The 26,365-nt window shown below is 39.4% G+C and overlaps 1 protein-coding gene across 3 annotated transcripts in view; it reads right to left on the reverse strand.

The window, feature by feature from the left end:
* Positions 1-17,533: 17,533 nt before the first annotated feature.
* The window catches only part of Grb14 (growth factor receptor bound protein 14), a 98,288-nt gene continuing 89,456 nt past the window's right edge, over positions 17,534-26,365 (reverse strand). For all 3 annotated transcript variants that reach the window (XM_026778727.1, XM_005346486.2, XM_013346038.1), the window contains 5 exons: positions 21,919-22,035; positions 21,751-21,823; positions 21,523-21,610; positions 19,437-19,530; positions 17,534-17,897 (listed from right to left, as the gene is read on the reverse strand). In XM_026778727.1, the coding sequence (XP_026634528.1) occupies positions 17,751-17,897; positions 19,437-19,530; positions 21,523-21,610; positions 21,751-21,823; positions 21,919-22,035 (519 nt within the window). In that variant the 3' untranslated portion in view covers positions 17,534-17,750. The remainder of the gene's footprint in view (positions 17,898-19,436; positions 19,531-21,522; positions 21,611-21,750; positions 21,824-21,918; positions 22,036-26,365) is intronic.

Raw genomic sequence — 26,365 nt, forward strand, 5'->3', positions numbered from 1 at the left:
GAGAGGCGGTGGCGGGGAAGAGACAGAAATCTTAAATAAATAAATAAATAAATAAATAAATAAATAAATAAATAAATAAATAAATAAGAAGCTAAGGTCCTCCTTACACCCCAGAGCCTAAGCTAAAGGAGCAACCATAAGCGGTACCAACTTGATCTCTCCATGTCTAGTGTCCAGAGTTTCTTCAGCAATAAGGTCATGTCGCAAAGTTTCGATGGGCAACAAAGAGCAATGACAATAATCTGTTTTGCTGGGGAGTCCCCAGAACACGGTTGACCAATAGGTTTAAGGAGGGTATCCCATATCTTGCAACCTGTGGCTTCTAGGAGAGGCAGCAACCCCTGTGTATATAACTTCAAATAAATGCTTTTATGTAAATATATACCTATAAATATGTATGCACATCTGTATATATATGATTGGATTTTCATATAGATTTAACAACGATTTTTAGTGGTAGCTATCGATACTCCCACCCATCCCTATTCTCCAACCCTCTCCCTATTAAACCTGCCTCTTTCATAATATTCCCCTCTTCCTCTTCACATCACCCACGTTATACTATAAACCCTCTCTTTTTAATAATGAATTTATTTTGTACAGCCCGATCACAGATTTTCCACCCTCCTCTCCTCCCAGTTCTTCCCCTTAACTGCCCCCCCCCACTTCTCCTCCCTTCTCCTCAGAAAAGGTCAGGCCTCCCATGTATATCTGCCACTCATGACATGTCAAGTTCTAGTGAGACTGGGCACCTATTCTCCTATTAAGGCTGAACTAGGCAACCCCAGTAGGAGGGAAGGGTAGAAAAAGCAGGCAGTGGAGTCAGAGACAGCTCCTGCTCATACTGTCAGGAATCTCACAAGAGGATCAAGCTACCCAGCTGCAGCATTTGTCCAGAGGACCTAGGTCAGGCCCACGCAAGCTGGTTGGTGTATACCCTCTCTTAAGATCTCCCCCTAACACACACACTGATAGCATCATTGTTATAATACAACTACAAATTAATTTAACGGTGTAGGGAGATGGCATGGTCAGTAAAGAACATGCCACATAAGCATAAGATTTGAGTTCAGTTCTTCATGCCACACATAAAAGCCAGGCAACAGCAAGCATCTATAGTCCCAGCTTAGGGATACAGAGACAGGACGATTTGTAAAGCTAATTGGCCAGCAAGCCTAGCTGAATCAATGAGATCCGGGTTCACTGAGAGAACCCGCTCCCACAAAATGCTCACACCTGAAATGGATTGAAAAGGGAAGTGAGGCCTGGATCCAGGGTAACCTTGCAGGTCACTGGTGAAGAAATGATAGAGCAAGTCCCACAGTCATCCGCAGAGGTTCTCCTGGCTGAGAAGTAGAGAACAGTTGAAGATGGAGATTTGTAGGTGTCTTTCAGCAACTCACTAATGTTATGTTGCACCTAAGAAAAAATTTCCTTATAAATGGAATCTTCCCCAAATTTCTCAGTAAATTCCATCAGGGCTTCCTCTCCTGTCTTGGCATTTGGTCATTCTTATGTTCATCACCACTTCTAAGTGCAGAGGTCAGTCGAGGCTGGGGACTTTGGTGAATCTCTCCTGCTCTGACACTGGATACAAAAATGAACATCATGGAACTTTTCATCTTTTGTAGAAGTCATCTCTTTGCTCTTTATTTTTTCTCTCTCTCTCTCCCTTGTTTCACATTTGTTTTTTGTTTTTTTTATTTGTTTAGGTTTCTAACTGTAAGGACATACGTTTAAAGACTGAAATTTCAGACAGGCCATTGCCTACCTCCCCTGTGGAGCCCAGCCGATTTTCCCAGGTCTTATTGACAAAGATGATGTGGATCTCCACTTGTGCACACTCAGACATAGTACATACACACGCGGGACAGTGATGAAGGAAAGCCAGAGTTTTGTAGTTTTGTTTTCCTGTTTTGAAGGGTAAACTAGAATGAAACCTTGAAGGTCACACGGTAACCCTATGGCTCAGATCGCTCGTCTACAATAGCTCCTTCCATCTGCTTGCAGAACTATTTAAAGGACTCAATTCTCTCAATGTCCACCCGTCCTTCAGCTCAGAAAACACCACTACATGAAAAAAAATCCACTCTCTGTGCCCTAAATAATATCCTTGGCCGCTTGCTTTAATGTGTCAGCTAAGTCGACAAAGGCATTTTTGGAGGGTACGGGAGGACCCTATGCTTCAGGACAATGCAGTTAAAGAAGGCTTACTTCTCAATACCAGAGGCTAAAGTTTCAAAGCTCATGAAACAAATGTGTCAATATCTTGACGATTTATAGTACAATCTGTCTTTTCTCTGTTCGTTCATATCCTGTTTTGAGGAACAAATACATATCTACCACTTGCTCCACACTAAACTTAGAGGGTACAAATAATAATTTTCTCACAGCTAATTTCTGTACTAGTAATGTACTTAATGCTTCTCAAATGACATGATGATAATGCAACTATTATTATCGCCGTTTTGCAGATAAGACAAACTGAGCCTTGAGAGGTGAAGTAATTGGTCAAGGTTATATTATAAATATGTACAATAGCTGGGATTTTATATGCAGGTCTGTCTAATTATGAACCAAAATCTGAATTCTATATAGTATTCCTAGTTGCCTTTAAGAATCTTGTGAGAGATGGGGGAGATAAAAAGTGGAATCTATTTATAGTCACTACAGGACAGGGTCTGGATAGTGACATGGTACATGCTCAGAAAGGATAGAGCTACAGTCCTGTAGTGTCAATGTAACACAGTCACAGTGTTCCACGGGCGTCCATCTGGGCTGAAATACAATATTGTCATCTGGATCTCAGAAAATTTACTTACTCTCTTATCATCTCAGTTTTCCCACCTTCCAAACAGGAATGATAAAATGTACTGTACCAGTCCAGTATGAGGACTTCATGAGCAGAGTCCTGTCATTGCCTAGGCCAGTGCATGGCATGCAATAGACACGCAACAAATGTCACTAGTTCTTATTTTTCTGTCTGTCTGTCTGTCTGTCTGTCTGTCTCTCTCTCTTTCCTTTTATTTTGCTTTGCCTTTTCTTTTTTGTCTTCAGAGACAGGTTTTCTTTGAGTAACCCTGGCTGTTCTGAAACTCACTCTGAAAAACAGGTTGGCCTCAAACTCACAGAGACCCACCTGCCTCTGCCTCCCGAGTAACGGGGTTAAAGGCGTGCACTATCACGAAGAAAATGTAGGAAGTTACTTGTGTGGACTGGGTAGGAGGGAAAATGGCATTCTGACCTGAAGGAGAACTTGCAAAGGCACACAAGGGAAAGAGTGTGACACGGAAGGGTGTCTTCAGAGAGGCAAGATTAGCAGTAATTGTGGGTGTTTCACATGGTGAGGGTGAAGGTGTTGTTCCATGATGGGGTAGAGGAACTCAGTGCCATGACATCAAAATGATCTAGTGGGTAACCTTCCAATCAAAAGAGAATTTGCACTTGGTGGTGTTCTTGGCACAACGGCAGGATGTGACAAGACAGTACTGTCCCTCTTTGCCGCTCTCGTGATTCCCGAGACCTGTAATGCCTGTTCTCTGCTGGAAAGCGTCTCTGCGAGATTTCCTTGAGTCTTTTTAATCTAGCTGGCCACTGGCAGTTTCACTGCAGAACTCTTCATTAGCTAATGTAAATAGCTGACTTAACATTCCAAGTCATCCAGTCCGTGGCCCCTTAGAAGATAACCTTGAAGCTGTGAGCCACCCTCCCTTTATTTTATTTTGATCAAATTTCTCTTTGTTACATTTTTTTCTCACCACAATACTGTCAGTTTTGCTATAGTATAGTGTACAAGCATGTCTGTGAGTAGAACGTAAGTGTCCTTCAGAAACAATCGTAAGGAGGGACATTTGGGAAATAAAATATGAATGTTGGTTAATGCCACATAGAGAAGTTTGCCGAACAAACATGCAAAACGTGCTTGACATTTTCTCTAGTATCAATTTATTTTTATTTTTATTTAGTTTTGTTCACTTATAGCTGCACGAGTGCATTTAAATAGCAAATTTGCTCTATACCCAAAACGTTCCTACTCAATCTAAACTCGTATATATCTTGTTTTAATTCCGTGTTGACACATTTATTAGAGATAGATCAGATTGCCTATATTCATCCAAAGCCTTGCTCTTAGGGAAATCGTCTGTTTCCATAAGGTCCAATTTCTGCGAACGTAGGAATTGCACATTCTGTTATTTATAAAGTGCCGCCGTGGAACAGAACAACGCCATCCATCAGTACCCAATCAGCAGTGAAGCTGGCAGAGGAGAGTGGGGAGGGACAAGAATGCATTGGCACCGACCATTTACACAGGCGGATTCTAGAGCTTGAACTTGGCAATGGCTCGTGAAACTAATTTATTTGTTATTTGCGGGAAAAGGTTGCCACTTTGAAACACACTCAAAAGTTTCCAATTTTAGAGCACTGCCGTCAAACGATACAGCTAGCATCCTCTCTCCTGGGATGTCTCCCTAACGCCCCCTCCCACCCTACACATACCTGATAAAATTTCATTTCATTCTCTGCCATGGTTATGATTCTTTTTTTGCTCATTCTCCGTTTTTTTTTTTTTTTTTTAAATTGAATCCTCTCCAAATTCTTTCCTGTTTTTAAACACCACCTGCTCTCCTTGTTAACGTACCTCTCCAGCACAGGTTCACATTTCTTGAGAGTCCCATTAGATCTGAAAGTGATATATACACGCTATTTGTTGCTTTAGCATAAAAGGCACTGGTTCTTTTGTTCAATGTACGAATGGAACGTGGACAAGGGAAAATACCATGGGCATCTGTAAACTCGGCACAACTGGACTCAAATGCACAGTGGGGGATTCCATATATTGACAAACTGATTCTTCTTTTTAAATTCTTTATTTTTATGCATATGGATAGCGTGCCTGCATGTACGTCTGCACACACACGAAAAGTGGTACCTGTAGAGAACAGAAGAGGGCATCAGATCCCTTGAGGTTGGAGCTACAGGCTGTTGTAAGCAGCTTTATATGTTCTGGGAATCTCACCGGTGCGCTGGAAAAGCAGCCCGTCTTCTTAAACACAGAGCCACCGCTCCAGCCTCTGAGATTCTGACAAACTGATTCTTAAATCCACAGAAGAGGACAACATTTCAAAACTAATTCTGGAAGAAGAGAAAGGTACATGCTTGCTTCACCAGCGAAGACGATCTTGTGTTATATAAAGTCCTAGTAGGTAATGCCATGTGCTTACAGAGTACAAAAGACAACTTGAATGGTGGGCACAAATGAGAATCCAGAAACAGAAACAGGGATGTAAGCAGTGAAATGGTAAACAATTGCAGAAACGGCTTCTGGGAAGGGTGTGGTGGCACACGGCTTTGTTCCCAGCGCTAGGGATCAATCTTCCATGAACCTGGCAGGAGAGAAAATTCAACACTGATGGCCACTGGTGATGTCTGCCTAGGGCCAAGGAGCAAGAGCTACCAGGCGGCTCGAGAGGGCTTCCAGAGAGAACATGAACTGTGCAGGTGAAAGAGAGAAGAGAAACCACAAAACAAGAGCAGACTATTAAATCTCTTCCTAAAGGCATACATGAATAAAACCAACATTTGACTGTCAGGCAAGAATTAGGGGAAAGAATAGCTTTAAAGCAGTTGTTAGTGCAGAACCAGAGTGGGAACATGCAAGGTGTCCCGACCCAAAAATGGCTCACGGATTATCAGACTTTTCTTCTCAAATAATTCCGTTCAAGGCTGCAATCAGCAAGCAGGAGTCAGGCCTTTCCTAACTTCTTATGCCTAAAAGGAAATACAAAAATCAAATAAAGGTAACTCCTTCTTGCTCTTCTACGTCTTCATTGGATTCAGTATAAGAAATAAAAATTTGAGCCGGGCGGTGGTGGTGCACGCCTTTAATCCCAGCACTCGGGAAGCAGAGGCAGGCGGATCTCTGTGAGTTCGAGACCAGCCTGGTCTACAAGAGCTAGTTCCAGGACAGGAACCAAAAGCTACGGAGAAACCCTGTCTCGAAAAATCCAATATATATATATATATATAAATTCTTGAGATATTTTACACAGATTTAAAAAAGATCTTTAAGGAGATTATATATTGTTTATCTTCATTGATGCCTGGGTTTGTACAATTATATCTAAAATTCATCTGATTCGGTCTCTTTACAAAATTCATTAATCCCCTGTGTTCTGTAATGGATTTGGTTTTCTCCTGGCCCAGCCAAGCTGTAGTCATCTGTGCTGGCAGTTTCCAGTGTGAAAGTTGCAAGCCAGTTATTTTTAAGTCTACAGCAATTTCATGCCAGCGTGTATGCGTGTTCTGTAACAAGCAAATCCACCCAAGCACATCTGTTTCTTTATCTCATGTCAAAGGAAGAACTTTAAATTTATTGTTAATTGTAAAACTAACATAACCTGTTCTCAAGCATATTCACCTGTTGGCTTTACCTGTATTAAGCTCAATGCTGCAACTATAATGAGTGTTTACTAAATTCTGCATTCAAAAGCAAACTCTCTGGATTAAGTAATCCTACATCACTACTCATGACTATAATCCAAAGCACTGTTATTAGGGTATCAAGACCCCCAAACTTCAGGAGACTGCTGTGGCCAGCTAGACCTTAAACTTGGGTAGCAGAAATAATCCAATACATTTCTTTAGAATGTACTTTTGTTTCACATGATGCATGCAGACTTACTGGATTTTTCAGACACGTCGGGGTGGAAAACCAAAAGCACCTCTTCTTCTTTTTAGCAGGGAAATAAAACAAAACCAGGAAGCACACTTTCTCCCAGTACAAGAGAAGTGGCTCCTCTTCATGACCTTCATTTCTTTATGTGGTTATGTGTCCACAGCTCCGAAATTTATCGGTACAGTCTTCCACACATATATCTGTTTGATAATAATGTTCCAGCTTAACGAGGTCTCTTGGAATTATTTTTATTAAGTTTCATTACTTCCTGCAAATGATTGCGCTGATTAAGACCACCCTCTCAGACTCCGCCACACCTAGACTAATCAGAATGTGACAATGAAATTTGAGCTGACTGGCTTTCCCCAGCACCTATCTCATCAAATCTTTAAGTATAATTTGACGAAATGTCTGTTGATATAACTATAAAAGTGGAAAAACTCATTTATACAATCAGTCAACCGTACCTGAAGTGCATCTGCAATCTCTGACAAGTCAAGGATCATGTAAACATTTGGAATTTTCTTTGTGTTAAAGAGGGAGCCATAGACTCTGCCCCTTTTAGTCTGTAAGAAACATGGTCCATTTCTTCTGGGAAACATGTATCCAAAGACTCAGATATTAAAAAATATATTTTGAAAAGTATCAAGTGATATGGAAATATAAAATGCTGTAGTCTGTGTGGCTATTTACAGACATTGCCATACTATTACTGTTATAAAATAGTAAGTATATGCCATAGAATCTTTCTATAAATATTGTCATATATTGAAATCTAAAAGGTAAATTTGTGCATAGGAAGGAAGCTTATGAATACAATTCAAAAATCAGAAGTATATATGTTTGTTTGTATATATGTATATTAAAATTTTTATCCTGGAACATGAAAATTAAGATTTTATGAACTTGAATGGTAGGAAACAATAGTATGAGGGGAGATAAAATATTTTGAACACTTCCATTAAAATCTTTGAGGAAAAGATACAAGATGAGAACATGTATTTTTGAAAACAATAACAGTAAATGCAGGGTGAAGTTACCCATTTAGAGTCATTGTATATGCGATTTTGTTCTCTATCTAGACAGCATATTTTCATAATTACCTGTTCATAGCTTTACGGCTCCCTTGCTTGTGAGTTCTTTGAGGACAAAGACCTTGTCTTTTTTATACTTCAGTTTCTCACCACATGACAATTGCTGGGACATAGGATGTGATCACTAAATGTTAAATAGCTGTGTCAGAGTTAGAATAAAATCTCAGCCCAAAACAGCTTCAGTGGCTACCTTATACACAAATTGAAGATTATTTTCATATATTGCTAACATGCTAGCAAAGGAAAGAAGAAATAATCAAAATCATTTCTTAGTTTTTATTTATATCTATTTCATGTGTCTGAGTGTTTTGCCTAAGTATGGGCACCATGTACATGTCATGTGTCGAGGCCAAAGAGTGTGCCACATCCTCTGAAATTATATTCACAGACAGTTGTTAGCCACCACATAGGTGCTGGAAATCGAACCTGGATCCTATGCAAGAGCAACCCGTGCTCTTAACCACCAAGCCATCTCTCTAGCCATCAAAATTATTTTTAAGCGCTGAGGAAAGATTCTGTTCTATTTTTGTATCTTTTGGTGGGAGACATATCTATTATTCAAATCAGACCATATTTGCCTGCCTATCCTGGCAGACAGCATGGCGAGACCCGACAGCAGAACATGAAATGCAATGCCTGTCCAAGAGAACCGTCCAGGCTCTTCCAAACACACGCTAATTTGACAAAGTACACTTGAATGTTTTCTTAGGAATGTAAGCCTCGGAGAGAACAGTTTGCCGTATAAATCTAACTTGTCTTTTTCTTGGATGGTTTCAGTGAAAATGTGCCTTTTCTGTGGCTCACTGAAGTACAGTCAGACTATGAATAGCAAAGGAGACCCTGGGTGAGAAAAATGTCTACGTCGAGGGGAATGGACTCAAAAAGAGGGCAGAGGAGGAACCTACCCAGAACAAACACAGCAACCCACAAAAGCATAGCCCCGAGTGTTGCAGAGAACTCAAGCGAGTTATGATTTGCATTCTCTCTTGAGTGTGGTATTGGTGCTGAACACAAACCAAGGCTCATGCATGCAAGACAAATGCTCTCCTACTACAGCTGCCTTTAAAAAAAAAAAAGTAGGAACAAATTAGAATACATGACACTGAAAAAAACATAGTGAGAATGGACATAATAATCCTTATATGGCTTTAAAAGACACATGGTTACCATAGTGGTCATTTATCCTTTGAACTTAAGGAATGGCTGTTGTATTCAAAAGAGAAAGAAAAAGACATCGAAAATAATATTTATTGAAAGATTTTATTCTACAACCTAGACCTTCTGCTTTGTGTGTTTAATCTGGATTCATATGGCAATTCTTTTTGTGAAAGGAAACGTTGCTCATCTCAAGTCACAGAGTTAATAAGCAGGCTTGGCCCAGAGTCTTTCTGGGGCGGAGACATATGATCTTTTTATCCCTCTCCCCAGCACACACTGGCTCCCACAAATCCTAGCCCACTGAAGTGTCTAGTGGCAAGATTCCCCTATTCAAAGACTTTATAGACCAGGTTGTTAAAGAAAAGATAAGTAGAGATAACCACCATCAGGCCATTGAAAATTTGAGTAACTACATTTGAGTAACTACAAAATATGTAACTTTAAAAAAAAAATCCTTTCACTATACAAGCAAATCCTAAATTATTAAAGAATAGAAGACAAATTATGCTACCAATACATTTTTGGTAAATAAAGAATCTTGGTTCCTAAGATTTAACATCATTTAATAGTTGCCATATTATTTACCCATAGTGCTTTACCACAAATCAAATCGTATTGTGTGATTAGAACACATAGTTACAAACAACCTAGTAACCTTTTAGCTGTGAAAGCAGTCATCTTTCCTTGGTTTCAATGCACCTGTACATCTCCTTCTGCAGCAGCGTTGGGGTTAATATGCCACTGCACACAACTGCACATCCATGCATTAGCATGAGACGAGGTAGTCAACCCTAGAACTCAGGCTAACCTGGAGGGAATTAATCACACCTATTTACTGTTGATGTTTTTTCCCATCTTTAAGACTGAGAACATTTTCTCCTGTCTTCTAATCGTGCTCCACAAGTTAGCCAATAAGCATTAATGTTCCTCACGGCCCTGTCTTCACGGTGTCTCAAGTGTGGGTTACTAGGTTTAATCCTATAGATCAGCACAGACATGAAGGGCCCACTTCAAAGGACTCTGGAAGAGGCTTGACAGATACTTTCTGTCCAGTAATATCAAACTTGGGTATCAATGGTGCTCACATTGAGGCATGCACTTCCAGCCCTTCGTGAATGTGCTACCCATGGAGTGTATTCAATGCAATGCCTGGGCCTTCGAAAGCCCAGCAACAGCATTATGTACTGAACAGAACCCTTTTGAAATCTAAGCTTACTGAATCACACGCCCCATGACTTGAAAGCAAGCTTCAGCCCTTCTGTTTTCTTCTCTGCCGTGTCAGAACTGCACAACTACCCTTACAGGATGTTTTTTTTCAATGGGAATTACCTAATCAAAGAACCAGTGATGGGACAGAACATGGAGCAAAGAAGTCCACGACTAGTTATCCCTATCCTTGTTTAATGTGTTCAGTGACACAGGGGAGGGAGAAAAGTGCAGGAGGTTTCAGTGGCTTGTTTGCTAGTGACAGTGGCGGGATCTCTTGCCCACAGCAGAGAAGCAGTCAAGACATGGAGATGCATGCATACATTTTTAAAACCTAAAAGCTGGCAATCAGAGTTGCTTAGGGACATATCTTAACTCCATTGTCAACTAAAATAGAGCTCCATTGTAAGCCAGGGGCTGGAGTCTCGACAGTGCTCTCCTGTGACGGGAGCCTCTGTGCCTTGCTTCTGACAGCACAGCAGACCTTCAAGTTGCAAAATCCACAACAGTCACCAATGTTTTTAATTCAAGCAAAAAATATATCATTTACAAAATCTATCTAATTAGCTCTCAGATCATTCATCTGTTGGACATGAAATTTCCATAACCATTGTGACATTCTAGAATACAGAATTTTCTGAGAAGGGAATCATTTCTTAAAATAGCTATATCTATCTTGCACAGTGTACATATCCTAACAACGTACTTACTTCTTGACATTTATCCTCTTTCTCTCAAAAGCCTCACTTTATCATACACCCTTTCAAGCCTTTTTTATTAATTAGACAAATCATTAGTATTAAAAAACAATATAATAGTTTCAAGAAGTAACTTCACAGACCAGCTGCATATGTAATCAACTGCTTCTAAATTTTTAATCGTTCGAGTCCAGGTTCTTGTCTTGAAGCTTAACTTGATAACAAACCTACCAACTGGTAGAACTAATTGGCACAGAGTCAGTCAATAATTTATAAGGGAAGGGAAAAACATATTGGATGTTATGAGGTACAAGACCACCAGCCAGTTAATCCTGAGAGAACCTAGGGAAAAAAAACGCTGATTCTGCAAATCCGTGGCGCACTAGTGACACCTACTGGCTGTCCTCTAGCATTGCATGGATTCTCCGGCTCCTTACTACAGAGGGTAAAAGAGAATTGGTAGCTTTTGCATGTTGTGCTTGTCTTCCCTTGGTGTTGTCCAAATCATATTCCCTATCTCTCCATTGCCTTTAGTGCCCCAAATGGATGAATTCAAAACCTTGTAAATCAGTCATAGGTGGTAACCGCCCTGTGTAAAATGGAGCTGATAAAATTTCTTACTGTTCTGAGTTAAAATAAGAAAAACTAAGTGAGCAGATAAAGCGTGTTTTAGTGTTTCACAATGGACATCAAGATTGTCATCTCACGGTGCCAGGAATTTGCTGAATTTCCCTGCTACTCTAATTAGGATAAAAACCAATGAGCCAGAAAACATCAAGTAAATTAAGATTCTCAAAGTTTAGAACTGGGTCTAAAGTTTAGTTTGATTCTCAAGTGAAGAACAATGATCTGGAAGGCTTATTGCCACTAGAAACTTGGTGGCACCATTGCCTATCTATAGTAGAAACTCTGAGAATTTCTCGTGTATTTAATTCACAAAGTACAACTTGAGAAGCATTGCATGAATGTTGACACTATTGTCCTCAGTGTTCCAATATTAGAAGTTCACACATTCATAGATTCAACTTCATTAGTGGAACCGAATTTTTCAGAATTTATATATTTATACTGTCAATTTCCTAAAATCTCACCACCATATCAATCAAAACTTATTACAGGGGTAGGGGAGATGGCAAAGTCAATCAAGTATTTGCTGCAGAAGCATGGGTATCTGAGTCCCAGTCCCAAGAACCTACATAAAAAGTCAGTGTGATCGCCTGTTTCTATGATCCAGCACTAGAGGCATGGAGGGGAGGTGGGATAGAGGCAGAAAGATTCTGGAAGTTCAATAACCAGCAAATCTAACCAAATCAGTGAGCTTTATGTTCAGTGGCAGTCCTTGTCGACATATGAGGTGGACAGCTACTGCAGGAGACAACCTAACATTGACTTCTGGCTTCCAAATGCATGAACACACCTGTATGTACATACACACACACACACACACACAAACAATTGCAGATATAAAATACACATAGACATGCATGCAGAATCTTCTAAAGCCATTTCCCAAATCTTTCGGGCAGTGCACAAAGCACATATAAGATAGTAATCACTTATGACTACTTGCAAAAACAAGTCACGTGCCCAAAATGAATTTACCTTAGCTAGATGAGGGGTAACTAGCATGAAATGCTAAGGCATGATGCACAGGGCATTCTCGCTGTCAACACCAGTATTTGTAGTAGTGTGCCATCTACGAGTCATAACTCTGAATGATTACATTTTGTCAATGTTATCTAATGTTTTACTCACGAAGATGTTTCTGCCGCAAACCGCGGGCCCCTGTCTGTGCTCTATGCGCTAGAACCCAGTTCGCGAGCTTCAGGCAAGGGGCTGAAGGTTGAGAATACACACGTAGAGACAGACCAACACACAGACCTTCCAACACTGGTACCAAAAAGCCCTTCTTTAATAGCACCTTGGAGGCTTAAATACCGTGCAGTCAATGGCCAACAGGTGAAAATCCCATCCTCTGATCCTCTAGGCAAAGCACAGCTTCCAGTTGCTTCAATTACAAGGCTCTAGACAGGGAAGAGCAGTTCAAGGCCAGGACTCAATTAGTCCCAACACTTTCCTTTCTTCGACTTGTTTTAAGCACACATCTTACAGCTACTGGGGACTGGTGAATGTGGGGAAGACCTGGGTGACACCTTCAACAATCTTGATATCAGTTAACGAATGAGGGGCAGCTGCATTCTCTCTATAACTCCAGCGACTAAAATCCCAGTTCTTCAGGAGCTTCACAGATGATTTCAACTAATGCGCAGGGTTCTGGAACTTACATGAAAGCACCATTTTAAAAAGTTTAAGTTCATAATTGTGTCATGGAGTGAAGAACAAGTTCAAAAAGTACCAAGAAGATAATACACACAAGAGCAAGAAAGTCGAAAGGCTAAGCAATTTTCTATGAGAAACCAAGGAAAGGTATCAGAGAAACAGGGGTGCAAGATGGGGAGAGGAGACCACATCTATAAAGCAGGTCCTTGGAATGGAAATTTTCTGGGTCCTCTCAATGACAAAGACCACAGCCTAAGTAGAGAAGGTAATTCTCAACTTCTTTTTTTCCCTGAAGGACTATTCAGGCTTCTGCCATGCACGTTCATCAGCCATCGCAATTAATGGAGATGCTTAAAAGGGATGCAAAGATGAATAAAAGGATAAATCCTACTTACAATGCCTAATAAGTTTTTAAAAATTGGAATAAAAAATACTGAACTACCTTACTGTGGTCTCACTTAACTAAAGCAAATCTTACTTTGTCTCACAGTGGACGATTGTAAGCAGTTTTCCTAATTTCTCAGTGTTGAAAAAAATCACCTAGGAAGAGTTCTTTCAACTTCCCACCTACCCTGGCATTCCTTCCCCCCCCCACAGTGTCCATTCAATATCCCCAAAATGAGTTTTCATCCTTCCATATTTTTTATTGTATTTTCCATTACTAGGAAAGAAGATTCAACAATTGAGAATAGGAAATTCATTTTCATTGTCCTACATAGCAAGGGAAAACAATTTGGGATGTTCTGTAGGATCTGGTACAAACATAGTCTGGCCATCCTCACTGGCCCTACAGAAGTTAGGGGCAGGACCAGCAGCAGTGCTCCTGGCTACTTCCAAGATACAGCCTTGAAGGGAGGCCTAGAAGACCAAACGTAGAGGCGCACCATACGAAGCACATTGCTCATGGCATGAAGCACAAAGAATGGGCAACAAAGCAATGCCACTACACAGAAGAGGGATGTCTCTGGCAGGCAGGGGACCTAAATGTACAGTCAATAATGCAATATAAATTCTTCATTGAGATTCTTGACAAGTTGCTAAGCATTTTTCGTGAATGATTTTTGTTTGTGTGCGTGTTTTTTCAAGACAGGGTTCTCTGTGCAGCCTTGACTGTCCTGAAAAGCACTCTGTAGAATAGGCTGGCCTTGAACTCATAGAGATCTGCCTGCCTCTGCCTCCCAAGTACCAGGATTCAAGGTGTCCATCACCACTGTCCGGCATGAGTGATTTTAATTAAGAGTCAAGGCAATTTAAGAGGTGATGGTGAAGATCAGGATGATAATAAGGGTAGCCATGGTGGAGTACTCTAAAGAGTTAAAAACCTTATTTGGCTAGGGCTATGTACTTACAGAAAATGGTTTGGAATTCAAACCCATATAATGTAAAACCCAAGCTGTCATCTTAACTGCCTCTGTATTGAGTGAGGTTGAATTAGAAAGCTGGGAATTTTGTGAACTTAGTCAGGCAACTGGCAAGATGAAGGATCGATCACATGGCATTACAGCTACACAAATGTGCATTTGTACTGGAGAGAAACATGCTTGAGAAACTTCTGCAATATTTTTAAGGTGATTATTTTTTTTACATCCTCAGCCAAGAGCAAGAGTTTGGCCTTTCTTTTATGCAAAAATCAAAGTTATAACCCAAGGAACATTCCTAAACATCACAGATGGGCAAAGCAAGAGCCAAGATTGGCAAAGATGATACATCCCAGAGCAGGCATGGAGCTGTCGAAGAATACAGAAGTATGTATCTACACAATTAGCTCCAAGTCTACTTATACACATTATACAATTGTACACATTTCAAGGCATCCCATGACAGATGTCCGTAAGCTTCAGCCAGCCACTGAGTGCACCCAGAACACCTTGGGGCTTACAAATGTCTGTCAATGGAGAGAACATCTTTCTTAATAGTGAGGCCAGCTCTGGGAACTGCTCTGTAACTTTGCCGATGACACTATAACCTGAGGACTAAACATACAAATAAAATGTCTGCAATTATCATTGTTCAAAAGTCAGAGGCCTTAGAGGATTCTGATTAACTAATGGTAAGCCCTCTGAAAGAACACCAAACCCAAACACCTATCTAGTCTCCTCAACCAGACAAGGCCTATACTCTGGCACAAATGAGCTATTAATTTTAAACAAAACACTCCTAACACTTTTTAATCTTGTTTTCTTGGATATTTAAATATTTTATGATAATACTCTTATCCTTAAGTATCAGGGGAAGAGAAAGAATGGAGAACAGGTGTTTGCACCCCATCCCCTCCTCTCTCAGAGAGTGGAACACACTGCAACATGTTAACACACAGAGAAGAAAGCAACTGATCTTCCTCACCCTTAGCCAAACTGTGCAAACTGAGTGAACAGAGTTAAATCAAAGTGGAAAATAATCTAAAGGTAATTCATATTTTCTGAGGAATACATTGAAATCCTCTATCAATTGAATGAGTCTGACATCACAATATTACATTAAATTCACACACACACACACACACACACACACACATTTTCAAAAGGAATAAAAACTAATGACTTCCCTTCACCAAGCTTCCCTCAATAATTTTCTTTGATTTATAATAACTCTAGATTATAAATAGAGTCAGAGACATAAATAACAAAGACAAACACAAATGGGTCAATTGATTAGGATTAGGATTTATGCGAGCAGCCTAGTTTATGATATTATCTATCTGGACTGTGTAAAAATGATAAAATGTATTCTAACTCAAAACACAAAGTGTGTTTCATAAATTAGAAATAAATCAGATCTACTCAGACCTGTTCTGGAAGATGAAGAGGGACTGATACAGTTAAAGATCCTGTATCTTTAAGCCTTCAGAGAGAGCAGACCAGGATTTTACAACAGACAAATGGCCTATGTTTCAGTACTTCAGGAGTTAAGCTTACAATATTAAAGTAAGTTGAACAATAATTACATCTCAGTGATGACTGATTTTATTAGCATCTTGGGAATATTTACCATGCTCTGTTACCAAAATACAGCACTGTTATCTAAGATAAAGTATGCACTTCTGAAATATTTTTTAAGAAATCTTTAACTTTCCCACGAGGTTCTTACAAAGGTCAGTTTAAAAACAAAAAAAAAAGATATATCAAAGTTTGCTGGTGTTTTGTTTCTAGTCCTTTTTTAAGAACAACTATTACTATCCTTCAAAAGGAAAAAAAGAGTCATAGAAGAAAGAAAGAAAGAAAAAAGAAAGGAAAGAAAGAAAGAAAGAAAGAAAGAAAGAAAGAAAGAAGGAAGGAAGGAAGGAAGGAAGGAAGGAAGGAAGGAAGGAAGGAAGGAAGGAAGGAAGGAAGGGAAAAGAGGAGGAGCCGAGGAGGAAAGGCAGAGAAAAGGGGGAGGAGGAGGTATTGGCTTCTTTCTGGAAGGTCTCCAAGATGATGAGGGAGGATAGTATCTCAGTGTTTCAAGTTTGCGGCTTGATTAGCTACCACAGTGAGGAGCTAAAAGGAAAACACACAAAGCAAAGAAAACAGGTTTAACTGTTTGGATCTTTCAATTGAAACCTTGAATTTCACCTGCTCTGTTGGGAAACTGATCTATTAGTAAAAGGATCTAAAGTATGGTGCAAACCAGACCATGAGAGAAATGTGAAATATTGTGGTGACCAGGCACAAAATCATAGATTATAAGTCTTGAAGCACATGTTAATTATCCTAACCTTTTCTGTTTTGATTATTTCCTTAAAGATAAATCTCTCTACCAAAAAATGAGTGAATGAATGAATGAATTTAATAAATGAAAAAATTTAATAATCTACAACTAAGGGTTTATTACTGGGAGAGACTGTATAACTAGAGATTTTAAAACATTATAAATTATCTCAAAAAACAATTTTCCAAAAAATAATTCAGCCCACTTAACAATATGAATTAGATTTTTCCCTGCTTTGACTATTTTAAACTCAGGAGTATATGTACATTAAAATAGTTTATAACTATATAAGCCTAGTTATAGGTAGCTCCATTTAATTGATAACTCAAGCTTTTATTATATTATTAATATTTTTAAGGTAGCATAGCTGAAATGCAGTGTGTAAAGAAACATTCTGAATTTTTGGTTTTCACTTTTGGCTGTGCTGAGGATCACACCCAGGACTTCAAGCAATGGCAGAACCACGTGGCTACATCCAAAGCCTTGTTCTTTAAGACAGGGTCTCACTTCATGGCACAGTCAGACTTTGAGCTCATGCCTGTCAAATCTTTGCCTCATCAGTGCTCAGGGGAAGCATGTGTCCCCAAGTCTGTAACCTACCCCCCATTGCTCTTTCATACTTCATGGTGAGAATTCTGGTGGTACAAAAGTAAACAAAGACAATTTGTTCCTTAAAGTTACATGTTTAACAAAATACTATAGGAATGTATAATCACACAAAACACAAGCAAGTATTTTTTTTACTAAGGTTTAATTTTAACTAATAAATTTTAAGTAATGAGTATAATACCAATCCAAGTCTTCACTAAGTTTCAATGCATGACCATTCTTGTAACTCAATTTTTTTCACCATGGTTTATTTTCAGCCTATTTTTTTTTATTTTTCTCCTTAAACATTCTTCTCTTGTATCCTTTTTCTTCCATTTTTTTTTTGAGTCACATACTGTTTGGCTAAAGGGCCATCCTAGTACAGTAATGTTTCAACTTGCAAGGAAGGACTCCCTTGTTGAGCTGGTAGAACTCCACCAGCTGGATGAGATCTGTGAATCTTGTGTGGCCATCATCCAGGGTGTGGAACAACTCACCATCATCTTCCACCTTCAATAGGACAAGCAACAAGCCAGTGAAAGGAACAGCAATGAGCAAACAAGCAAATATTTTAAAAACAAAACAAAGGAGGGGATAAACAGCCCAGAACTGCAAATATAGTTCTCTGCACACTATGTTTTCATAAGCCTAAATCAACAAGTCTATAAAACTAAGGACAATGAAAATAGCCCCGTGGCCACTTTGCCTGGTAATATTTCTTGCATTTAAAAGGAGCTATCTATTCTTTTATTAAGCAGTCTACTTCTTTCTCTCCTAATTCTCCTAGTGTTCAGCATATTTAGGATAGCACAACAATTGCCTATCAGCAGTGAGGGTTCTGTAGTCTTTACTAAGCATAAAACATCTGTTTTCATTTAGAGTTTTTGCAGTTTTTTAATTGATTTTTATTGAGCTCTACATTCTTCTCTGCTCCCCTCCCTGCCTCTCCCTCCCCTTCAACCCTCTCCCAAGGTCCCCATGCTCCCAATTTACTCAGGAGATCTTGTCTTTTTCTACTATCCACGTAGATAATATCTATGTATGTCTCTCTTAGGGTCCTCATTGTTGTCTAGGTTCTCCGGGATTGTGATTTGATTTGTGGACTGGTTTTTAGTCATGCGTTGGGGCACAAATCTCTTCATATTTGCTGAGGTTGCTGATCACATAATAAAAAATAATCAAAGAAGCAGGGAGGACACTTTAGGCAACTACTGGAAAAATTCAGAAAGAGGAGACTCAGGAGGAATATTCTGGCATTCTGGCAACATAAGAAATACCTTTGTGAGGATGAATTACATCTCTGCTGTTTTGTGGGCTCCCAGGGTGCACACCACACACATGCACACATGTGTATATGCATCAGCAACACAAGAGGAACACCAAAGCAGGCTATAACAAAGGATTTTCTTAATGTTCTAAGAATAATTTGTATATCCACGAGTTATACAACACCTTTGATTTCGTCACGGTTAAAAAGAAGTTAACATTGCTGGTATAATTCTGGACTTCACACAGGGCAGGGAACCCTGATTGCTCTTTGGGCTAATGAGGGAGGGGGACTTGATTGAGGGAGGGGGAGGCAGATGGGAGGCAGTGGCGGGGAAGAGACAGAAATCTTTAATAAATAAATAAAAAAAGAAGAAGTTAACATGAAAAAAGTATATATATTTGAGAGGAAGAAGGAGGCAGGGGCTTTCAAGCACTGTTTTGTAAAATAATCTGTTAGTGGCCTTCAGAAGAAGGACTTTTTAGTGGCCTTTAACAATGTGTGGCATGAGGGTTACACAGTATTGCTAAATTACATTTTGTGGAACAGAGGGAAATTTAATTTTTACAATTCCTGTATTTCTTATATTAATTCAGGCTCATAAAACCATTTCTGCCAAACTTAACTCTAGTCAAAGCACAAGCTCCCAAATTATATTTGCTAAAAGGAACAAAAGACAACCAAAGTTTCCCAAAGCGTATGCATTAAGAACATCTCCAATACATGCATCTGTGCATCTCCAATGGATTGCAGGGCATGCAACTGTGACTACAGTTACTTACGGGTATGATTTGAAAGTGTTTGATCTTTTGTCCATGACTCATTGACAGTACAAAAGTTCTGGGGTTACTCTGACTGTCCCGTACCAAGAAAACTCTAAAGAGAGAAAAGGAATTTCACTGTGTCTTTCTTCACACTCAGATTTCGTAGAAATACAGCGTGTTCAAATGCAGGAAAGCATACATATAAATGGGAGATTCGGGGCCTCCTTTACTGGTTGACCAATGAGAAAGAACCATGCAACTTGGAAAACAAGAGTGCTGAACTGTCATTATACTAATGGAGTATAGTAGGGTAGATACACAACCCTTTGGCAGGTTGCATGATTGTGACTGTCAATGTAACTTTAAAATGGCATCAGTAACTACTATGATGCCCTATTCTCACTGGGAACCTAGGTACTCCCACACAGCTATCCATCACAAAGGATGGACATTGCTATTTTAACTGACGGGTCCTGACAGGCCCCTGAAAGGAGGTAATTATTTGGAATCAAATAGTTTTTTACCCTTCTCCTGCAGTGGGCCCTCCTGTTTCTACCAGCACACACACAAGTACTAAGTAATGAATATATTCTAACAAATTAATCTCGGAATTGTTTGTGAAATGTTTAGGTAAAAATGTTTTAAGTAAAAGAAACACCAAACAACTTGCACTTTAACCTTGAAGAGGCCAGCATAAAACCTTTATAATGTCAGGCTAGACAGGCAAGATGTGGCCTAATGGCCTAAGGAAAAAAGACTACCAGGCAGGGATTCGTATTTCCTGGCAGCGCTGTGCAAATCTAGTTTTGTATTAATTGTTGGGAGGCACCCTGTGTAAATGTCCCTACGCTGACTCCAATACTAATCTCACTGTGCCTGGGCCAAGAGGCAGCCAATGTCTGAGGAAAGCATCCATTTCCTGTGTACTGTGTGAGACTCAGAAATTACATCACTGGGGGACTGGGCAGAGGGCATTTCAGTGGTAAAGTCAGCTCTAATTCTCTTCCCCAAGAAGATCAGCACTACCACCTAGTGGTATACTTGGCAGCAACACATCTTTCCAAATAGAAAAAAAAGAAAAAAAGGTTAAAGAAACATATTCAATATTATTCTTTATTCAATTATACCATTTAATTTACAAATACTGAATTCAAAAATTAATGGAATTGTAATCTTCTAGAACACTTAGGTAAGTGCTTATTTTTTTTTCTTGGTCTCTTCTCTGTATAACTCTGCAGCTCATCACATTTAGAACCCCAGGGACTACGCTCGGACATATAGAAACATAGTCATATCTCTTCTTAGAATCGAAGATGTGCATCTTTATCTAAATGCCAGTATCAAAAAACTAAATATTGTCAACATCCTGAGCCAACTTTTGCAGACAAAAGATCTATCACTACTTGCTTAAATGGATGCTGCTTTCTTTCCTCTTCAAATACAAACACCACCTTCCAATTTGCTGTGCATTTGAGAAAGAAAGATGGCTAAAATTATACTAAGTGAATGAAATATACTAAGTGAAACATAAAATCCTTATTATAAATGTTGGATAATTCATTTAGCTTCTTCTTTTATACTCATTAAAAATAATAAGGGTTATCACCAAAAAGCAATTTTATAGGCACATATTATTTTAGAGAAATGGCAATAAAGACATAAAAAGAACAAAAAATGGGGAAAGAATTCAAAATATATAAGAAAAATTTTAATTAATATATTTTGCAACATATCAAGAAACCTGATTTATGAAAACATCATGCTATAAAATATATTTTAGATTATATCTATTATATTTACAAAACAAAATGCTGACACCTCAATAGATTTAGATGCCACCATTCATCCACTAGTATTTGAGATGATAGCATTCGTGCAAAATGGATATTAATGTTAACTGGTCAAGGATAAAGTATCCTGTTGGTTATTTACACACAAACATTAAACACTGCTATAACAGAGTGACAACCATACTTATGGAACAAAAGGGCCTCTCATTTGTGATGAGTCAAAATTAAAATTTCTTAGTATGTGCCAAGTTATCATTATTCATAAAGGGAAAAAATCCAAACATTATCTCTCAAACTGCAAATATCAAACTTACCCGTCCACAGGCCCCTGCCGGATAATCAGTTGCTGAGCTTCGTCTCGAGAAATTCTGTGATGAAACCATGGCTGGGACCGATGGAGAGCTGAAGGAAGACAAAGGTTTGTCTGAAATGACCATGATCTCATTACACGCACTGCCCATCCTGTCCCATGTGACTGAATCTGAAGGACCATCCATCTAGTTTTCCCTCCACTGGCTGACGAACACCGAGAGGAGACATACCCATGTTCACTGCCGAGCTCTGCGAGGGGGCCGTGGGGCTGCCGTGATTCCCCAGGCGTAAACATCCTTTCTTCTGAGCATAAAAGGGAACGAAAATAAAATCTCAACTTCTAATCTTCTAAAATGACTCAAATCATAAACATATGAGAACAACGAAGAGAGCATTACCCTCCAAGCGAGCCCTTCCTCAACGGCAACGGAAAGCGCTTCCGTGGGGTTTTCTATGACTCTGGTCTTCTGACCTGAAAAGTCCATTGCTACTAGGGAGTTCTCCGATATGCTTCTCTGAAAGATTCAAACAATAGAACAAAAACTTCTGAGCTATCAATGTATACCTTACCAACTACCCTTCAGTGTTTTTCTGTCCATATGTGTCCACTCGGTCAGGGACCCTGCAAAGGTCACGGTCAGCAGGGAAAGGATCCATGCCAGGTGCAGATTCCACGTGTCTTTAGCAGGTGCTGGGTCAAAACTTCCAGAGTCTGACTTCACAGTTTATTTCCCTTACACATTTAAGCACAGCAATTCTTTGAAGAGAGGTTTCCATGTGACAATTATCTCAACAAAGCTTTAGGCATAGTTATAAAGGAACTAAGTCCCTTGCAAAGTAGCAAAGCACCTGTGACCTTTACGATGAGCATCCGTTCTATTGACTGATAGACAGTGCTCAGGGTAAGGGCCTAGGGAGGAAGGATTTAACAAGCGTAAGGATGGAGTCTGTTGGTAGATGAATTTTATCTACTAATAAAGTTCTTCATAGGGATGGGTTCTATTCACTGGGAGACTAAGCTCAGGATGAGGGCCTAAACACTGTTCAGGATATTGGAGGAGTCCAGAAGGCTTGCTCCACAGAATAGCAAATGATCACCAGATTGTTAGACAATGTCCACTCCGGTCTTCTAGGTGACCAGACATCAGTCATTTTCTTCCTTTGAAGAAAAAAGACCTGCCTATTTAACAATTCGTGGTTTTCCAATGCTTTCTCTAGACTGTGCCTCCTACAGGATTCTGAATGTGGTTAATCAGAAATTTAAAAGTTAAATTGCGTATAAGGTAAGATGGTGGACTAATATTCATCAATCCAGTGAGCTACTGGGTAATTGTCAAGATAACTAAGTGAATACTGCATGGATGGATTTAGAAAAACTTTGAAATAAACTAGCTCTTCATCTTTCCAGGAAGATGGCAAAATACCTATTGAGTGAGGCATAACTATTATGTTAAAATGATCTATTAGTTCATCCTTCTAAGATTTTTGTCAATAAGCATTTAAATGTCAAATTCAACTACTTATGAAATAGCCTTTTATTTTGTGTGTTTTTTCTTCATATATGTCTGCACATGTAGTGCCCAGGGAAGCTAAAAGAAGAGATTGAATTCCACAGAACTGGAGTTACAGAAGATTTATCCATGTGGGTGCTGAGAATCAAACCCAGGTCCAGCAATCAGTGCTCTTAGCTCCTGAGCTATCTCTCTAGGCTGGACTCACTCTTTATAAAACACATATCTACAAAAGGTATACTTTAAGTTGGCAAACATCTACTTAGAATTAGTATTCATGTTTTTATTATTAATTTTTGATGCATATATTCTATAAAAATGAATTTAGTTATCCAAATATAATAGTACAGAGATTGTATAAAAGTACCCTTGAAATAGACACAATTTCAAAGTTTCTAAGAATTCTAGGGAATAGTAATTTATAGTCCCCCAAACCCAAAGAATAGCATGTCAGAAATTTAAAAATCCTGAGAAACTTACTTTTTTTCATTGTTTGTTATAATTCTAAAATCTATCATAGTTGCTGAATAAAAGTACTAGTGTTTTATGGAAGAACAAAATTGGACATCTATTTTAAAAATTTCTGGCACCAACTCTAATTTAAATTTAGGAAGCAAAATTTTGTGGGATAATAATTCAGACATTTCCATAATATTCAAATGTCTGTGTTCAGCGCATCATCTGTATCCTTCTTTTGGGGAGACCCATGGAAAAATGGAAACTACACACATGAGCCTGAACCACAGACAGTGTCACAAAATGAAGACTGCTTTAAATAAGCGAGAAGACCATCAATTTTTTATTTGATTGTTTATTTTGTTATGATGCTTATTCTTTTGTTTTCAATTCCCTGAAAACAAACCAATCAATGCCTGGACCTAGTTTCCTTTAGGGTGTTATTTGGCAATAAATCTCTTTAAAAGTTTATCACCCCACAAAGTCAAGAATCTAGAAAACAGAATTTTCAAAGTCTCTAGTTTAAAAGTCTTGCTGTTTTCATAAGCCAGGGAAATAACATAAGACTTTCCCAAAGAAAACAGCATGAAAGAAAGACACTTATTATTAATCTCCACTAATTATTAAAAGAATGAACCCAGAGTGTAGTGATGGTGGTGAAGGGAAGCCATGCCACATGTGGGAACCTTCAGAGAGTGCCGTTTCTTACCTCCCCGAGGATTCAGTCAACAACCCATGGTCACGTGTGGACTTCACACAAAATTTTATCCACAAGGAAGAATTCAGGGCTCCTTTATCACTGCATCACAGACCCCTACTTATTAGAATCTGCTATTTTCTCTTCAAAACATGAGAGAAGTTGCAGCCTTATTACGGCTCACCTCTCTTCCTGAGACCCGCATGCAATCCCCTGTCTGTTGCGGGAAGTTTTTATTACAGACAGCTGCTCTTTCCAGCAGATGCTGTCTCTGTAATCTCTATTTGCTGTCACACTTTAGTTTGCCCTTCTCACCCCGTGATCTTCTGTGCCGGGCTGTGGACCAGTCGGATATGCCTTTGCTTTGCCGACCTTAATGAAAATCATCCACCTGCCCCAACACAGAGTAACTGGCCTCGATCCTAATGATAGCTTGATCCCTATAATATCTCTACCTCCACATGCCAAGATGGTTCTGCACTCTCGAGTGCCTGATAACATAAAAATGATGTTAGGAAAGAGACATAAACACAATCAGTTGCTCTGTGTTTTCTTTCTTCTTCTTCTTCTTCTTCTTCTTCTTCTTCTTCTTCTTCTTCTTCTTCTTCTTCTTCTTCTTCTTCTTTTTTCCTTCCCCACAAATAGCAGACAAGGATGTAAAATAAGATCCCATGATCATAATTACCTGGCAAATGTAAGGAGATTGCACAACAAGCAAAGAACATTTTTATTCGCTATGGTAACTACACTGTGGGAAAACAGTAATACAGCAAATGTTTTCTACTGAATGGCAGGTGGTGGATGAAAAATTAATAGTTTACCTTTAGTGGACAAAGAAATAGAAAGGAAGCTGAATTTGACAGCCTGGAAAGGTCATTTTCAGCTCAATTTTCTTTACATAGGAAAGCAATGCTGATGACGTTCAAAACTGGTTGGATTTCTCAATTATACGCCTCCTTTTCTCCCCCATTCTTCTTAGGAGATGGATGAGACATTCCCCAAGAAACAGTCCATGATTGTAACAGCCTTTGCCTTCTTTCCGAACAAGAAAGGGTCTGGGACTAGCTTGGGTTTTCCAACCCACGCTGAAATCTGATCCACCCACTATTAGTGCCCTTGGCACAACATGTCTCTTTATGAGTTTAGCTACCAGGCACACCATCCCACTCGAAGGAGCTGAATAAATCCACAGCCCCTCATTACAAAAAGGGCACAGAATTTCTCCTATATTGTCACCTCATCTCATCCCTACAGAGCCACAGGACAGTGGAGACACGTTGTCCTCAGAGACTATTCCATAATCCCTTTTTCTTTGCACAGTAAGAAGCTAGACACTAGCCAAAGTCATGTAGATAGTTTCTGGGAAAAAGGGGCAACTGACATGCTGTGTCTTGTCTACGGTTCTTTTACTGACACAAATAGGAGGCACAGGAAAGAACTTGAGTTTAGAATATATAGGTTAGGTCAAAAATGGAGAAAAGAGGGAACTCTGGTTGATTTCCCCTGTCTCCCCGTTCCAGCTAGGACCCTATCAACAGGCCCTTCTTTCACAAGAATCCTTACTTTGCCCTGTGAAAAACCAGGTGTATCCAGCCTCCTGAAATGACTGCAGCTGATTCCCATCTCAAAGTCAATGAGGGGTAGCTGTATGCAGTTATGGTGGTCAGTATGGTGTATGAACTGCTTTCATCATTTCTCTTCTCAAAGTGTATGTGTTGAAAAAATTATAGAATATGCCTTTAAATGTGTAACTGGGTATCCTGTCTTTTATATGTGACATCCTATTAAGTAGTCCCTGAATGAGAAGCAGCTAAGGTAGGTGTGTGGCTTCTATTAAGCCTCTAATTCTTCCATAATAACCTAGAAAAGTGGGATCCTGCACAGACGCCAGGATAAGCAAAACGTCTCCCACTGCTTCCAAGTCTCTAGCACATAAATCATGAACTACATAGATAAAAGTCATAAACACTGCCCTTTCCGATCATCACCGCCACCCCAAGGACAGGTCTCTCCCATACACACACTTAAACTGCTTCTCCTCTTCAGTCTCCAGACCCAGCAAGAGTCACAATGGAGTTTGTCTTCCTATACATAGTAATCAAGTTACACTATAACTGAAATCTCTCTCTCTCTCTCTCTCTCTCTCTCTCTCTCTCTCTCTCTCTCTCTCACACACACACA

This window comes from Microtus ochrogaster, chromosome 4 (genome assembly GCF_000317375.1).
Source record: "Microtus ochrogaster isolate Prairie Vole_2 chromosome 4, MicOch1.0, whole genome shotgun sequence".
NCBI classification, from domain to species: Eukaryota; Metazoa; Chordata; class Mammalia; order Rodentia; family Cricetidae; genus Microtus; species Microtus ochrogaster.